The sequence below is a fragment of the Pagrus major genome, chromosome 20, assembly GCF_040436345.1.
Source record: "Pagrus major chromosome 20, Pma_NU_1.0".
In the NCBI taxonomy this organism is placed as follows: domain Eukaryota; kingdom Metazoa; phylum Chordata; class Actinopteri; order Spariformes; family Sparidae; genus Pagrus; species Pagrus major.
Window position 1 is genome coordinate 12,861,948 of NC_133234.1, and position 18,679 is coordinate 12,880,626.

Consider the following 18,679-nt stretch of genomic DNA (forward strand, 5'->3'; position numbering starts at 1 on the left):
TTGTTTTGATTAAGCTGTTGAGGATTTACAAAGAGAATAGCATACATGTTTATTAGCCAGATAGCGTCTCTCGCTGCGGCCTTGTCTCTGGATTAGCGTGGTGTTGGCGGAGGGCTCTGTGGAGCTGCTCGTGTCCATGCGCTCTACATGCGGACCCTCCTCGAATCGGCCAATGATTTGAGAACGCCTAGGAGACACAGAGCGACTATTCCTTACAAAAATGTACTCAACACGCAGCACAAACAGTTCACATAAAAGTCTTGAACTCAATATCTCGATCATGCTTAAAAAATGCAGAATTCTAAAAACACAACAGTAAAATAAATTGGCTGTTCTTACAAAAATATTGAAGCAGCATATTATACTTAGATGGTGGCAGAATCAGCATAAAAACAATACCAAAGAATGATATGAAAGCAAATTTGAGCCAAAATTAATGTCTATAATGGTTACAAGTAGTTTCAGTTTATTTTGGGCATTTACATACAATATGTAGGTAGCTTGACTTTGGCACCATTACACAAGGTAGAAATAATATCCCACAGAGAGCAATACAAAGATATATCACAGAATAAAGAGTTTGTTATATGATGAGAGATTAAACTTTAGAGGAAAAGGAAAATGACCAGAATGGTGGATTAAACAAATTGCAGAGGGAGCAGCAATGGTGACACAGTCGCTGTTACCTTAAAACACTGCACTTGTTAATGTGTATGTATTAAGTGTGTGTGTATGAGAAACAAGGAGGAGATCAAACTGTATGTAAAACCCATCATCAGTACCATTTTGTTCAGTATATAAAGTAAATCAAGCATGTATGAAACATTGTGTGTGTGTGCTCCCAGGCAGTGCAGAGATGAAATGATAGAAAGCAGGAATCAGCGGTGACCAGCAGGGAACAGCATTGGGACAGGGGTGGAGGGGTTGGTTGAGCATTAGATCTGAGAAGCTCTGTTCAGAAGCCCCTGGAAAAGATTGAAACAACAAAACAAACTAGCAAAATAGCCAGAGCAAAAAGGTAAGAGATCCATAGAAAAGCAAGTATCGCATGCATTTAATTCCCCCAAATCATTAATGGCAAACCACTGGTAAGCTTAGGTGTTCCTAAAAGACAGCAGCCACAGGGTGGTGCTAAATGCTGAATGCTTTAAGCAATGCATGAGCTTTACATAATAGATCAATTGACATGCTATCTATATGTTTTAACGCTATGCCAGTGGCTCATTAATGATTATTTATCATGTCTGACTGTCATTATATTATCACCAATGAATCTGCATGTATGTTTCAGCTATGTGACATGTATTCAGAGTCTTCTTTTTGCAGTGTCCCGAGCATGACACTTATCCATGACCTCTTACCTGCGCTCCTGCCCAAACAGCCGAGCCACCTCCTCCCTGCCAGGACTCCGTGTCCGTGCCCTCAGCTCTTGGCGCTTTTTCTCTGAGCGGAAGGCTTCGCGGTAGCTCAGTCTGCGAGCTCGTGGCACATCAGACAGCGTTGCGTATTCCCTGCCAGACCGGCCCACTCTGCCTCCTCCACCACTGGCACTGCCAGTGCTTCCTCCACCACCACTGTGTCCCTCCCAGGTCGGTGTAGTGACGCTGGGATCAGAGTCCAGCGAGCTCTGGGAGGAACTGATGGTGGAGTAGCTGGGGGAAACTAGAGCACCTGGAGAAGGGAGAGGATCTTGGGAGGGTTGAAAAGGGGAAATTTGGGGTTCTGACTCAGAGCTGTACCTGGGACTGAGAGCTCCTAAAGAGGAGGAGGATGCTGAAGAGGACAGGGGCAGATGCTGGGGTGGCTGAGAATGCTGTGTAGACTGTGGAGAGGGCTCCGACTTGGTCTTCTCCAGAGAAAAGTAACCACTTTCCACTCGCACCTTGCGTCCAGTGCTCATTGTGCCAGCATCTGAAACAAGGACACAGTACCACTGATATCAAACACAAAACAGTGTCTCATCAAAGCAAGTTACACTTTCTGCTAACAGTTAAGAGTGATGGTCAAGTTGGAGTCAGAACGTTAACCATGCATAGTGATAGCAACTGCCTCCAAAAGTGGGTTAGTTATATTATCAATATTGAGGTATTTTGTCACCCAGCTGTAACATTTATGAAGTGCTTTTGAGAAGATGTCAAAATATTGAGATATACAGTATATTGGTTATTGCAATACAGTCTAAAAATATCCAAATACTATTTAAGAGCACACATGTGTCCTTAACGACTCTGTAAGGACGCTCACACACAGAGCTTAAAAGCCTGCAACTCCTCTCTAGTTAGTTAGAACTGGAGAATCCTCTTGGATGAGAAGTGAAACTTCACGAAACTGAAAGAAGTCCAGTTGCCTATGATACAGCACTTAGAATTACCATGACCTGCATGACTGAGAAACTTCATCAACATTATTTTAAGACCTTGACTCACCATCTTGAGTAGTGATACTGGATTCGTGTTGACTCTGGCCCAGCTGGCTGATACAGGAGGCACTGCGGCTGCAGGGGATGGTGGCCCTGCTCCAGCGGCTCTCCTCCTGCCACAGAGTGGCACGGCTCATCGGGACTCGCTCGGCACTGGCGATACTGCTGGGTAGGCAGGGAATGCTTCCCCCACTGCTGGTCACCGTCACCTTGGCAGGGCCAGGCTCCTGAATGGGGGTTCGGGTTGGAAGGAGTGGATAGGAAGAGGAGAGGATATAATGGGAGGTAAGGTCACAGAGAGACTACAAAAAGGAATACGAGGAGGAAGAGATTAAAGAAGAATTAAATACAGAAAAGGTAATTGTGAAAACTCAAATAATGGATGTTTTTTTTAATCTAGACTTCTTGATGTGTATGTGCATCATGCCTACTTTCAACTGTGTCCAATCATGTGCCAATCACAATACAAGTCTATTCCAGGGTCTCTCTCTCCCTCTGTTAGTTGCTTCCTGTGTGGTCGACGTTGGACTAGTCAGTGAAATTTAGCCTAAGTAACTGGTCCATAAATTCTGTTTTTGCCTTTTTTTCCCTTTATATGCACATGTCAGGGAAATGACAGTGACAAAGCAAAAGAGAACTGCTTTCATCATCAAGAGAGGAGGAGGATGCATGGAAAGTAGAAAGAGATTGACAGCTTGACAAAGAACAAAGAGTTCATTCAAGGCAAACCCACCTGTATTACTGAAGGATAGAAAAAAAAAACAGATCTGCAGAAGTGGAATATAATGTAATAGAATTTGTAGGATAAAAATCATAAAGATCTTCTTCATTTGATTAAAGAATACAAAGAGAAAACAAAATTAAACACTCATTGCTGATTTGTTCAGAGTTTGATGTCACCTACTGGAATCATAAGAGGAGAAAGCGAGATTTCCAAAGCAAAGTGACCCTCAAACATCATCTCCTCAGCCAGGCTGCCACAAACATGCCGTTATGCTAAAATTAACTCTTTCAGTATTAGACAGAGAAGATTTAAATCATGTCCTTTTTATTCACCCTTCACCTGGATTGATCATTATATATCAATCTATTAAGGCTGTGATTTCAAAGCCAGAGGGTGAAGCAGGATAAAAAGTTGGGCTGAGCTGAACTCACTGGGTGTCCATTCATGTCTTCAGTGGAAAAACACTGGCTTGGAGTTACTCCACCCTGCCAATCACAAAAAGCCTTTGATGTTAATACTTGCTATGTACTGCGTATTATTAGTAATACAGGTAGACCCGAACATCTGTCTGTTTTATTTGAACCATGCCATTTATTTAATTCTCATTTGGGATAAATACATACAAATGTATAAAGTACAGCACTTAAACAAGTTGTTAAATGTTTTGTTGTTTATGAGCCAACACAAGAATCTGTAAAAACTCCTTTCAGTTACAATGTGAGACACACATAAGTTGCCAGTCATATAAACTTCTTTATACTGAAGGTCAGGTGCCGTCAATTTAGGGGCACCACCCAGAAGACAAACATGTGACTGTGCCCAAGTATTTGCAGTAGTTTTAGATCACGTCTCCAGTGACTTCAGGAAGAGTGGGAGGAGAGCTTACAGGTGGAAAAGTGTGGTGTGGAAAATCTATATTAAATTTACATCCCAGAACAACTGAACAGCTCATGAGACAATGGTAGAAACCGACATGATGAGAAGTGAAAGAATAATCACCCTCACAAATTAAGAAAGATTCATTTCTGCCTTACGAAACCAGCTAAGTTGAGGAACTACTAAGTATCGTTCTTAAAAACAGACATCAGTAACTTACTGAGATAAAATACAATGAGGTTTGTACAATCAGACAGTGTTATTAGACGATATATTACTGATATAACGTACAGCTGATATTAGCCTATTACAGATATATTGGTATTGATCGATATCGATGAAAACCAAACAAAATGTAGAAATGATGCTTGTGCTAAATATATTAAATAATTATTAAAGGTGAAATATTATGCTCATTTTCAGGTTTCACACTGTCCAGAGATGCAGCTCTGTATTCCCCCTCTGTCTGAAACGCTCTGTTTTAGCTCCTGTCTCTTTAAGGCTGTCCTCCTGAATACACAGTCTTCTCTGATTGGTCAGCTCACACACGCCTGAGCCAGCAACACTAACAACAACAGAGCAGCTGTGCTTAATTACTTCGTATGTGCCAAATTAGCCGCTAGGCATATATTATGCAAATACTTGACATGGTGACGTAGTGTGATGTCACAAAGTCACAGAATTAAAAGGGGGAACACTGACGAGGCGTTTCAGGAGCAGTGTTTTCTGTGGGAGAGAGGAGCTTCTGTTGGTGTGACCTTTTTAATTTTCAAGACCTTTTACATGCACGAGAGCATATAAAACACTGAAGGAGAGTAAAAAACTCAAAGCATACTATGTCTCCTTTAAATTTCCATTGTTTCTGTAAAATATCCAGCCTACATTACATACGTATCTTTGTAACGTGTAACAACATTTGAGGGATCACTTTTCACTCAATAATATTGGTATCTGCCCCAAAAATCTAGTATCAGTCGATCTCTAGTTAGATGTTAAGACTAACACATTTACAGAGCAGTGGTTGTCATTTTTTTCTGTTGTTGATCAACACAACAACAAAGAGGCATAAATGACGGAGGTCACATGGGACACAGTTAAGGTCATCGCTGTGTCACTACTGTCCCTCTGCAAATGAGCCTGTTGGTGTAAGCCAAGAAAGGTCACACACTGATTCAGGGCACCTTCATTAGAGGAACGAGACAATGAACTTCAGACAGAGTTTTGTGTGCACTCACCACAAATTTGGCCTTGCATCAAAAAGGAGGTAGGGAAGGGGGGAAACTGTATCCCACGGTGGGTGGTCTGTACAACACTACATTATATGTCTATATTTCATCTTGAAACCATTATACCGGTAATAAAGCTTTACCTAGTCCTCTCATTTTATTCTACCTACCAGGGAGAAAAATGACGGCACTAACATGAAAAGAGCATTTTTATTCCCTATGGGCATTTGTGTTTCTAATGGATGTCACATGATGCTGCTCACCTTGCTCTAAGACTGCTGAATGCAAAAAGGTGGATTGGTATATAGTTGAAACATTCGGTGTAGATACACTATATTATCATTTTATCCATTTCTAGATTCTTTCCAGACACACTGCTCTAAAACGAGAAATTCTCTTTCTAGTCCCATCATCAGGATGGTCAATGTGGAAAGTGAGCTAACAAAGAGACTTTGACATGCATTCTCAATAACTGCAAGGCCTCAGGGCTGTCACAGGGTGTGAGCAGAAAATGTAGGATCCATCATGGACATTTTGTTCCATTTAGAGGATTTTACACACAATTCAAAGTACTGCATTGTTAGAAACAGGGTGACATGAGGACGTCTCAAATCTGGGGAAAAAAATGATGGTATGATGATTGTTGATTTGTTTTACCCATTTAACAGAAAAGCCTCTGTTTCAGCTAACATGTGATTTCACAAAGCAATGTCCCATTCCTCATTAAACACTTTGAGACATTGTATGGTCCTACACCCACACACTGCCACAGGACACACAGGTGATGATTTCTTAGGGGAAAAAAAGGTTGTTTTGACCAGGCAAACAAGGTTATTAAATGAACGGGCACGACAAAGGACAAACGCCTGGCAGGTGAGACAGCAGCTGCTGGACGTCACAATGAAACACAGCGCACCAGCAAATTCATAAGCGAGAGGATCATGGCCACATTGCTGAAAGTCGCTGCTGAATGTTATTTTAGCAGGCAGCTGTCATCATTACAGCTGACTGTTTGCACAGGAATATTTTGAAAGTTTTTGGTCCGATCTACATCTCTACAACCAGAATTGCAATGTTGGAATTACTCAAATGTTAACACTGTTAATTCTTTAACTACCGTTTACCAATGACCACCTGAATTCATTTAGATTTGGCATGAAGTGTATTCGTCTATCGAGACGGACACACTGTGTGACTCAAGAATGCAAATATGGACAGCATAAACTGTCGATCATGTTGCTGGCAGAAAATAACGATACATCTCTCTCTCTTTCTGAGACGAAAACAGCTTGTGTAGTTTGAATGTAAAGCCGCCATACAGCATACTTCCACAGCAAATGTTGTCCTTAAATATGAATTTATATCTACATTCTTCCTTTTTGAAGCAATGGCACATTTTTTATTATATTTTATATATATTCAATCACCTAAACCTCATCTCAAAATACTGTTCATCTGTATTCTCACTGAAGTTGTAACATCATCCTCTCCTTATTCTCTGCTCCACATCAAGGCACAGGAGTCCTCTAGTTTGTGCATGTTATTATGTAGCATTCAAGAGCCCATCCATACACAACAGAAAAAAATGATCAAAAACATGACCTTCATCTGACTATAGTTGGTTACTACTCTCTCCTTCACTATGGAGTGTGTGAATAAGCACATTACCTGGTGAGTGGGTGGATCGACCTTGCGCTTTTTCTTCTGGTTCTGCTTGTTGGTCCTGGGGTACACAGTCAAAGCCTCCTGCCACCTGCGAAAAGTTAAACTGTCAAGCTGTTGTTGATCTTGGGACACTAAAAGCACGCCACACAAACCTTGCACCCATGGTGGATCAATACATGACTGGGACAAAGTTCTTTGCAAAATACAAACCATTATACTTGCAGGACAAGTCTGTGCATCAACTAATACTACTAACAGATAGAAAAATATTGAACTACACAACACCCTCTACTCTCTAAGCATTGAGCTAATGCAGCGAAAGACAACCTTTTCTCAGTGTCTATTCCCCTAGGTGGCAATATAATGCACGTTAAGCTCGGTACAATGTGGTAACATTTCATTTTCATTCATTCATAATTCATGTTTGCCTTTTTGCTCATTGTGGGGAGTAAGAATGTTAGGATTTACAAAAAGTCAATTCATGAGGACACAGTGATCTAATTAGCCGGAGAGGATTTAGCTAAGAAGAAATGCATTTTTTACTATACAGCACAAATAATGCACCCACACTTAAAGCTACAAAAAAACAAAAAAAATTCTACTTCCACACTGGGTAATAGCTTGTATAAACAAAAAATAGCTGTCAATATTAACAATAATCCTCAAATCACTGTAATATATAGAACAATACAGAAACCCCTGGATTAGAATAATCAAGTCAATGTCTATAGACACTCATACATTATCAAACACTTTTCTACTCCACCCACTTTGTAAAGAGTGGAAAGTCACACTATGAACTGTAATATTGTACACAAACATGTGACGCAGTTATAAATGCATGAGTCCCCACACAGCACTGTTTTTATAATGAGTCAAAAGACATTTGTAAAGAGCTTAACAACAGTATATATTTTTAAAATCCTGGCTGTCGTTAATGGCAACTTTGCAAGGTCTAATATGATTGTGCGATGGCCCAGAACCAACACATGGGAGCCAGATGATAGAGAGTGGGAGGCGTACAGTGATGGAGCAGGTACCATAACGGAGAGTGGGTGTTGTGAGTCACAGTTCCCTAAGAATAGCCATAATATGTATGCTACAGCCAGGGAGGGAGAGTGCGGTGCAGAGACACTCTTTTGAAGGTGCAGCACTGGAGGAGATGCACAGGAGTAATTAGGAGGCTTAAGGCTTGTGTACTATGATCTGTGACCAGGCATATGGGAGTTTGTGAACACAGGGAGAGGGGCTAGAGAGACAGGGAGAGGAAACAGTTCAAGAATGTGCAGTGTCACTGCAGTGTGGATTACAAGTCTCTGAGAAGCACAGCTCAAAGGAGACAGCAGGGGGCAGAGCAGTTTTGGCAGCAGAGGCAGTTGCGCACAACTATTCTCCCTGTCCAAGTCTCTGTCATCTCTATCCACTCAAACCAAAGGAGAGAGCAACACAAACCACACTGCCCATACTGAGGCCTCAGTTATAATACATCACATATATAAAGACTTTAACAGATCACATTCCTGTCTTACCCGTTGATAATTTCTTTACACTCAGCCCGTATGAAGTGCTCTTTCTCAGGTGTCAGGATGCACAGCGAATTCTTCTGACCTGTCCTGGACTCTCCATCGATGACGTCAGAGCACTGGTTCATATTGATTGTACCCTGGGGCAGAGTGCTGGGCTGGAGGACACAACAGAAGAGACACATAGATGAAGTGTTAACAGACGTGCCCGCACCACATATCCCTCCACATGGTTCCGTCTTCTCACACTATCCACCCCAGCATCAATTTTCATGCCAAGCTTCGCATGCCACACACTGACACAGTCTGTGCACAGCCAAATGTTCCTGTTAGGGCTCTCTGTGATATTTTTGTTTCTTGTGATATGTATTGGAGAATTTCAATGACTGTTATTACATAATTGCATCATATGTGCAGCGTTTTACTTCATTTACTCTATTTGTACAAGAAAGTATCGCTATAGCCATAATTAGGGTGCTTTTCGACCAGGAAATTAGGTAACTGTTCACAACTTAATAGTCGGCCCTCTATTCAGGCTAAAATCCATAATCAACACAGTAATAATGACGCACTTTAAGCTGTCAAAGAATAGGGTGGAATCTACAATCACAAGCATACAAAAGACATTAAATCATACTAATTTTTGTGTTATTCATCAAATGAACTAGACTGTTTAACAGCCACGTTGTATATTGTATCACTCGAAAGCGCATGAAAGGCTCACCTGTGAAATGGTCTGCTCCATTTATTAACAGTGCAAGTTCATGGGTTCACTGAGCGGTTGTGAGTTTAATCTGTCTAGCTGTGTCTGATGCCTAGCTGTGAGGTGTAAACCCAACTCCACACACTGACATGGACGCCATGTGTCAGCCAGAAATAACGTGACCACAATAATACTACTATGTGTTCAATGACTTGAGGTTTTACATGCAGGTTTATGTTAGCACACAGTGGCTTTGTATGCGGGCACGGCTCATTTGCAATGAATGGAGACATGTAAGCTCAACTTGGAACAGATAAGATAATCTATTTATAGTCCATTGAACTGCATCGCTCTAAGTGAACGTGTTGTGCTAGAACTAGTTTGCATTGGTCAATAAAACCCTTGTTTGACAGTACTTTCAAGAAGTCCAGTACCACAAATATTACCATTTCAGAAAACTGACTTTTGCTAAGTCTGACCTCCAGTTGACTTCCCCCAACAATGGGAAAAGCCTTGATAAGCTTATGTTGACTGAGGGATTTATATTTGTTCAATGCAGTAAATACTGCATAGTACTGCATAAGTAAGCACACTGGGTATGGGTAGCTTTTGGGCCCTACTTTCACTGCACTAAAGACACAGAATTATAGACACCGAAATACCACAGTGGTTCCATGCTTTAAATACCAGGTAGCCACAGATGATAAATTACAGCCTTCAGCAAATCTAGGAATATATTAGGAAATGGCACTGGAAACCAAATTAAAAGGTATCACATTCACGTGAGCTCGTGACCGAATAAATCTAACTCAAGGACCCAATTTGTGAAGCATAACCATAGCCTGTCAGCAACAGAGGAATTGAAGCCTATGGATGGCTTCTCTAATGTGGACACAGAAGTCAATAGTCAACAGTTTGTGGTAATCCCACCCTGAGGGCAGATGAGAGGCCCTGTTTACTTCGTCACTGTTTATGTCACTTTCATTCTCGACTCTTTCACAGCTGTCAACATGGTAACACATAGTAGAGTCAAATTTGGCACAGCAGATTTAAACGAAGAGAACTGAAGGATGGACTTAGTAGGCCAAGAGTGAGTGGCCCAGGTAAAACAAGAGTGCCACAGAAGCAGTGACTCAGTCGGGCATTATTTTTTGGTTCAACTTCTTATGTCTTTGGCCTTAAAATGCTCCACAACCGAAGGGCTCTTGACACCGAGGTGAGAGGCCGGGGCAACAGCCGGGCTTGACAGACAGACGGACAAACAGACCTCGGGACAGCTGGGCGAGGGCCTAGACCTGCTTCAGACTGGACAGAGAGACTGGCGTCAGCTTGACCTGAGAGCCCTGTCACTCTCAGACACGGAAAGAAGAAGGAGGTTTGGGGACAGAGAGTGGGAACAGTATGCGGTGAGAAAAGGGAGATTAAGTCTCAAGCTGGTGGTCAAGGAGAACAGCAGTGAAGCTGGGAAAATAAGGGGGGGGGGGGTGGACTATGACTTTGGACTGCTAGGCCATCTGTCTGAGTAAACAAATCTAGAGTACGGCACACATGTGGGCTTGTCCTTGAGCTGGAGTCAGAGGAGGATAAACAGCAAAATATTTCAAATTCTGGGAACAGTTGTACAAGCAGCTTAAGCCCCCCCAGTTTTATAATCACAGCATCGGATTCTCTCAGACACGGAAAATAAATCAGACTGACAACAGCTCTGATTAAAAACCTATTTTCATAAAGCTGCTCACCTCAGAGAGAGATCTGAGTGCTTATATGAAGTAGGTGGCGCTCATGTGGGAGTACAGTATACGTTTTGCACTGGAGCTGTGTGGCAATCCATTCACTACTCACACGTGTGCGCCCTCCCTGCACCGGCAGCACTGTGTCAGCTGAGCGCCAGTACACGTCCCCGCTTTGGGACAGCCATCGCGGCTCTAGCCCCCAGACCCAGGCCCCTCGAACCCACACCTCTCTGTCACCTAGCCTAGACCCAGTCCCCTCTCCCTGGGCCACTGCTCTCTACAATGAGCCCTTTGTGAAGCAGCACCGGTTCACACAATGTGGGATTGTCAGCCGCCACAGTCCACAGAGCCACTCCTCCCCTTAACCCTCAACAAGGAAATGACTGAGAGACAAGAGGCCCAAACAAGTGTCCTTTTGTGATCGGAACATGGAAATTATGAAGACAGCATAAACTTATTCTAGTCTCGCAAGTTGTTCAGACAATAATATGAATGCTGTCTCGATGGGAGTCATTGAGCAGAGTCTCAAGGGGAGACAAGGACAAATCAGATAAAGATTTGGTTTCTCTAGGCCAGCCTGTGATGTCTGTATCACAGTGATCACAGACTGCACCATGGTATCAGCAACAATATTCATTGGCATATATATTTGAAAAGATTATGAAGCAATAGCCAGATGTGTCATTTTAGCTGTCATACAATCCTAACTGTAATAGTGTGTTATAGTGGCAAACATCAAATTGAAATATTGGCACCTATTGCATCAAGTATATATGAGTATTTAATTGTGTAATTATAAAACATTTATTATTATATTTAACATTTTTATCATTTGGTTTTACCTAGGGCTGACAGTTTTGGTTAATTCTGCTTATGACAGCATGACACCCATTAACCAGTAACCAACTGGTTAATTTTTAAGAAAAAGCACAAAATGATGTGTACAAGAACAAGAGGCGCTTTCCTTTTATCCTAGCACACTTTTACCTAAATGAGCTTCTCAGCAAGGTTTACTCATGTGCCAGATGGACAGACTGACTAAGAAGCACACTGAAGTGCATCTCCCAGGCAGCACTGATGAAGTGGATGTGATGTAGCTTTCGTTCATGAGAGCAAATCGGTGGTCTGCCCAGGCTAACTTGACTTTTATCTTATCCTCCTTTCTCCTGAAATTGCTTTTCAATATGTTTAGTAGTAGCTCTTGATGACATGACGTACTTGAATCCTTCACCACACTGATCTACCATTCTGGTCTAAATATTTTTGGCGGATGGCCTCAGACCGGCACGTGTCACACTTTCTCACCCCCTCCTTGCAGCCATAATCTTGGGCTACGAGCCATCCTCAGACATAGCAGCTGGTAATTAGGTGCAGCATAGTGCTAGTATTAGTGCTAAACTGACGAGTAGCATCACACAATTTACATTTCGCTTAATTAATTTCTTGAAGAAATGTTCCCACACTGAGCTTCACTTAGCGCACACAATTTTTTATTTTATTTTTTTAAATCTATGATGGTTTAATAGCGAAGCCATTAATGGAGTGTTTGTGTGTGCGTCTGTGTGTGTGTGTGTGTGCGTCTGTGTGTGTGTGTGTGTGTGTGTGTGTGTGTGTGTGTGTGTGTGTGCGTGTGTGTGTGTGTGTGCGTGTGTGTGTGTGTGTGTAAATTGACTTGTGTGACAAGGCAAAAATATTCTCAGTGGTAAACCAAAACCATTGACATTCCTAGTTGTTCAATTCTTTGACAGTGTTTCCCGCACAGAGACTTTACTTGGGCAGGTCGTCCAAGTATATTTGACCTGTTTTAGCATTTTATACAGTTATGTCTTTTTAACAAACAACAACAAACAAACAAACAAACAAACAAACAAAAAACAGTAGCTTTAAAGCTACAAGAAAGTTCCATGAAGTATTATTTCCATCACTATATTATGCTGTGCAAGAGGAGACAATGGAGGCACTATTCCCAGTTTACCCAATCAGGGAAGAAACAGGAAATACAACTGAAACTAAAAAAACTTTTCAACATTGTGGCCGAATGCTTTCAAATCAAAGCTTCTTTTCAAGTTCAACATTGCATCAAAATGCAAAATCCTCTCCTTTACATATAATATTCATATGTCTTGTGATCTCAGTCCAGATGTTATGTAGCATTACAACAGTGTTCATTAGAAACGCTCTGTTTAGAGAAAATGGTAATTAGTTAGCTCCATGCACGCATGCATGCCTTTGCACCCTTGGCTTCCCTCTCTCTTGGCCATTCCACAGCTTAGCAAAACATCCCATTCTCCCTTATGACACAGCCAGAGAAATATTTGCTTCTTTTGGCAGCTGGCTGATTGTCTAACTTTCATTTTTGGTTGTGAAGCAAATTCTCTTCCTCTGCCATCAACATTTTTGGGTTTGACAGACTCAGTTCTGGTCATGGAAAGCAAGAGTGCCGTTAAACCCAAGTCAGAGGAGCATGAGGGAATGAACTGGCATTTAACTATGTGCTTGAGTCACATATTGCAACATCTTTGGTTTTTATTACATATAAACACCTAATTTCTCAGCCATTTTCAAACAGTATGAATACACCTAAAATATTGCTCAATGACCAAGTTAGTTACGAACACCTGTGAGTTGATCAGCAACATCTGGTATTTGTTATTAGGTGCCAGTTTGTCTGCCAACTTTGGTGGTGACAAATGCAAAAGTTACAGCTTCACTCGTTACATTACGCTTCTTCAGACATGTAACAGCAGGATCCTCATACTGTTTCCAAGTTCTTCACTCTGCATCCAGAGCCATTTGACTTTGATCATTAAAGACATGGAAGCCAAGAGGAAAGCTGATGAACTGGCACCGCTTCATCCTGACTCACGAACACGGCCTAGATCAGGTCTCTTCGGGGTCCAACATCCAGTCTGCTCATAACCGATAACAGCAATTATGCAATAAATCTTTCCTTAGCAACTTAGGACAACAGAGGTAAACACACATTTTTGATACCAGTGAGCATGCCAACAACCAGCTGCGGGGAAATGTCCTCAGGTGCCAGACAGATGGAGTCACCTCTCGTCCTGCTACATAGGAATATCAAACTGTCTCTCTCTCTTTCCTTTTTAAGTCCACAATAATCATACAAACAAAGATATACATAGCAATCAGGCTAGGAACCAGAGCTGACAGATTGGTCATAGACAAGATTACAATCATCACTGTCCCTCACGGTCCTTTAATTTTATCACAATATTGAGACTATGTTAAGCCAGTGCAATCACACACAATATTTACCTTTGCCTCAGCTATAATACCAACCCTAACCCCTGCCTGTACTTTAGACAAACATATAGCTCTATAAAAAGCCATATGGTGGATATCTGACATCTCTGTTGCAAGGCCAAGTACAGTCATCCAGGCATTCTCAGATACACCTCATTCCACTGGTATGCATTCAAGATGTTCAGATGAATGCTACAGTAAAGGCATCAGCTCTAAGCCTGGTTACGCAGCAACAGTACTGCAGTGAAGGTTAACTGCGAGAGCACTGTCTCAGCACAATATTCTGAGAAGAATGAGCAATTATAACATGAAATCAACACACATTTCACACATAACTGTACCAGGTATTTCAAAGAGGACTGTGGGTGGTAGCAGTGCTGCGTCTTTCAGAGAATGGTGAGAGGATGTGGGTGGCTGAATGCTTGTGTTAGGAGGCCAGCAGTCGACAAATGCAGAGGAGGAGGAAGATGAGGGAGAGTTGGAGGATGAAGAGTAGTTCTCTCTGCTAGTACAGCAGGATTCATTTGAAATGGAAGCTCATATTGTGCTATCGGTCAATCAGATGCAACCGTACTCAAGCTACTTAAGCCAAATCTTTCCCGCTCCAGGGTAGAATAAATAAACGATGAATAAATGATAATAAATGAGCTTTCTAGTAGTTTGTAGTACTAGAAGTAATGTTGTGTTTATGTAATGTATATAACAATAATAAATGAATAACTGTAAGACAGACAGAGTGTGAGAAATCAGTCAGTCTCTGTCTGGGTGGTGACAGGGTAGATGGGCCGGCTGGAGAAACAGGTGCTGCGATCGAGTTGTGTCATGTTTCCTTGGCTCTTCAGACCGTCTAAGGAGAATTATTGTGAGTGTGTGTGGTTTCCCAGACTTGTAACTTTTTCCTTTCTTTGCCATTCAACACCCTTTAATATTCATCAAAGCTGCTTCTTTCCATGTTACTGTCTCTACTATACTCCATTATGTCTGCTTGCTCCTGCTTATTAGTTCAGTTTATTACGTTCCACTCCTTACAGACTGTATAGCCATTGCTAAACAGGGCTGAGCGATATATCTAACTAATGGGATTTTGCATGAATCGTGAACTGGTAGAGGCTGCTGGTTATTCCCAAATCAGTGTTTATTTACATTTCAATTTCTCCTTAAAATCAATATCAGAAACTTTACTGAATGTAGAAACAATGGACTCTCCCATTCCTATTCTATAAGTTTATGTTATGGCTACTGGTTTTAATTTAAGTTTTGTTTCTGTGAAACCCAGTTTTAAAATTATTTTGGCATGGAGGAGAATAAAAAATTCCACAATATCTATTAGACTTTTCCACCGTTGCCATGGAGAAGCAGTAAGTCACAGTAGAAGGAAAAACTGACTGCATTTATTTAGCCCTTTTCTAGTCTTACTGACCACTTAAAGTCACCCTTCACTCATTCACACACACATTTATACACTGGTGGCAGAGGCTACCACCACCGGAAACAATTTTGGAGTTCAGTCTTGCCCAAGGACACTCCGACATGGAGCCTACAGAGGCTGGGGATCAAACCATTGACCTTCTGACTATTGGACAACCACTCTACCAACTGAGCCAGAGCAGCCCAGCTGCCCAGAGGTGTGAATTAGAGCATAACAAATTCAAAACAGTTTGATGTTGAATTTGTTGACAGAACAGTGCACAATATTAGCCCCAAAAAGATGGATTGATTTAAGTTGGAGATACTAAAATCAGTTTTCTTAACATAGTAATAGCTTTCACCTGCCGTTAGCGGCACATAACACAACATTTTAAGATTTGTTTTCTTGCTGAATCCTCTGGAGTCAGCATTAACTTGTACTTCACATTTTTTTGTGCTTATATCTACTTTTTTCTGATTGCAGTTGATTTAACTGAAGAGATATATGCTGATCAAAGTTGTAGAAGAGCTTCAACTGTAAATCATGTTACATTGTCTATGGGAGAAAAGGAACTGTGGCAGTTTTACTTCCGCCTGAAAAAGCTCATCCTACTTTGCAACTCTACATAAGCATCTGCTGCAGTTTACTGGATTGTTGTAACTCCAAGAGGTGTTTGTTGACAAGGCATTGCTTCTTGTAAACAGAGAATCGACAGAACAGTGTGCCGATTCTATTTTGTTCAGTTTGCCCCTGCAGTTGGGTAAGCTAATGTAAGCTAGCCATCTGTCTGCAGATATCAGGCTAATGTCTTGTTGAAATGCAAACAGCAGAAGCACATGAATTAGTGTACGTGTTTTTTCTGCTCTGTCAGTTCTGAAAGTGATTTTTAAAATAGATATCAGTGCTCCATTGGTTAGAACGAACAGTCTGTGGTTGTATAGGAATAACGTTTCCAACATGTTTAAGAATGACAGCCCTGCAGGTATTTTATAATTCTCACTCAACTTTCTTGCAAAAGGAGCTCTAAAAAAAAAAACCCCAAAAAACTAACACATAGTTGCAGGCCAGCATTTTCAGGACAAAATATAACAGGCTGGAGTGTAGTCTGTAGTCTTGTGCAAAGGTGAGGATTCTGTTGGCTGCAGTCTTTCTAGATCTACCTTTAAGTCCCGGATATGTGTGCTATGGGTACTTTGTCAGAAAGGTGACGGAAAAAGGGAACAGAAGAGAGTGGTTCTGATGGTCCACAACTTTTACCAATGGAAATGTAAAAATAATATGTGACAAAATGAACTGAACTTGTCTGCTTGCTGTAAACGCGGCTTTATGCCCTAACTAAAACTAATAAGCTCATTGCAGCTGCTCCTTTTCCAATAATGATTACCACTGGATGCCCTACAAACTGGACAGGTGACAAATTTACAACACTTCTTTTAACCAGTGTTGTTCTTCAACTAGCTTAACGTTCTCTCAAATACAGTGCCACTCACTCATTGAATTCTAGAGCACAGAATCTTAGAGTTGCAGCTCTTGGATCAACTTTTAGTCTCCACTGCAAAAAAGCAGTTGCTCCAAGATCACAGTGTGTTTCAAAACAGCAGTGTCTGGATTGCTGCAGCGTCCCATACGGTGTGCTCTGACACAGCACTTTGGAAAGTAGGCCAAGGTGAATAGACACCCATTATATGCTGTGGCAATTGTAAAGTCACAGGGTCCTAATACAAACTATTTTAATCAAAATCCCAGCAGTATATAAATATCATTCACTCCATTAACACATTTTCTGCAACACAGTCTACACTATGAAGAAACTATCCAAGACCTGCAGTCAGGCTTCCACTAACTCTTGATAATGACTGAAAATCTGCCAAAGCTTTGCTAAGTCAATGCAAATTAGCCCATCAGGCAGAAGGGAAGGGAAAATGGGGGAGGGATAGGAAAATGTTCCTTTGGGAATTCAGCTAATACCTCAGTTTTGGAGCTAGCTATTTTTCCACAGGGCAGAGGAGCAGCTTCCTACACGCCCAGGTCTGCGGGTTTAACAGTGAACCTGACCAAACAGTGCTGACAGCAGATAACTTTAGTGGCTTAGAGACGATTCATCAGGTAAAAGAACCCAAATTCATTTTCAGATTTCTGTATGTGGACAGGTTAAGATTCAAACTAGTACCAATGTAATACCCAGGTTTCTGTGCTAATACACAAATAATACTTTTCACATTCTTTACTTTCATTAGGATAAATGTTTTTCTGAAGAGCATTTAATCATTTCACAAAATCATCAGATATTGTCTTAACACAATACAGCAAAGACAAGAACTTTTCATAAAAATAACACCAAGTAATTCATAAATACAGGTTAAACCAGAGACGTATTAGTACATGACAGTTATAATCAGTGCTACATACAATATTTGGTTGGAGCTCAAAAGATACTGAGGTTCATTTATATCAATGGAAAAACAGAGAATACAAACAATCAGATACAACTGAGAAGATTTACAGTTTATACTCTGGTTCAGATACGCATATATTTTAGTGTTTTTCAGGTAATCATCTAGCCAAAGATGTGTAAGTATTACCTGAACACAATTATGTTGCTGTATGCAAGAAGAGCTCGAAGTTAATGAAAACAAGAAAGATGGCTTTCTTGGTTTTCAAGTTGTGACTCTTCTGCTGATATCTAGAAAAGCTTATTGCCCCTTTCATAACTTCTGTGCTTATTCATGATTTAAGTGGTTCGACTCCCATATCCCCCAGCTGCACGCTGAAGTATCTTTGGTAAAGATACTGAGCTGTTCTATCATTTTGTGTGTATGTGAAAAGCCGAGCATAGAAATATCGTCGGACGCTTTTGATAGGATATGCTGTCGCTCCTGATGAGCAGGGTGGCACCTTGCAAGACCATTTACCATTTCAAAAGGACTGCAGTTTATTTAAGTAGAGAGGGCATTTTTTGTTGCTTTCTCGTTAAAACCGAGAAAAAGCACTGAGTAGAGAGCACTAAGCTGATTAGGTGCTGAGGCTGGATGTAGGCCAGTCCATGGCTGCTTGAAATGAGAATTTTGGGCCAGGTCCTGAGGAAGCTGGAGTGGGTTATTAAAGAGCGAGTGGCTCACCCAACAACAATTAGCA

At 41.3% G+C, this 18,679-nt stretch overlaps 1 protein-coding gene across 4 annotated transcripts in view; it reads right to left on the reverse strand.

Annotated features, from left to right (window-relative positions):
• LOC141015388 (uncharacterized) overlaps positions 1-18,679 on the reverse strand; it is a 53,158-nt gene that overhangs the window by 19,558 nt on the left and 14,921 nt on the right. For 2 of the 4 annotated variants that reach the window (XM_073489447.1, XM_073489448.1), the window contains exons 4-9: positions 8,440-8,591; positions 6,914-6,998; positions 3,575-3,628; positions 2,427-2,646; positions 1,362-1,911; positions 46-187 (exon numbers count right to left, since the gene is read on the reverse strand). In XM_073489447.1, coding sequence (XP_073345548.1) covers positions 46-187; positions 1,362-1,911; positions 2,427-2,646; positions 3,575-3,628; positions 6,914-6,998; positions 8,440-8,591 — 1,203 coding nt within the window. The remainder of the gene's footprint in view (positions 1-45; positions 188-1,361; positions 1,912-2,426; positions 2,647-3,574; positions 3,629-6,913; positions 6,999-8,439; positions 8,592-18,679) is intronic. The other 2 variants (XM_073489451.1, XM_073489449.1) reach the window with 2 other exon arrangements.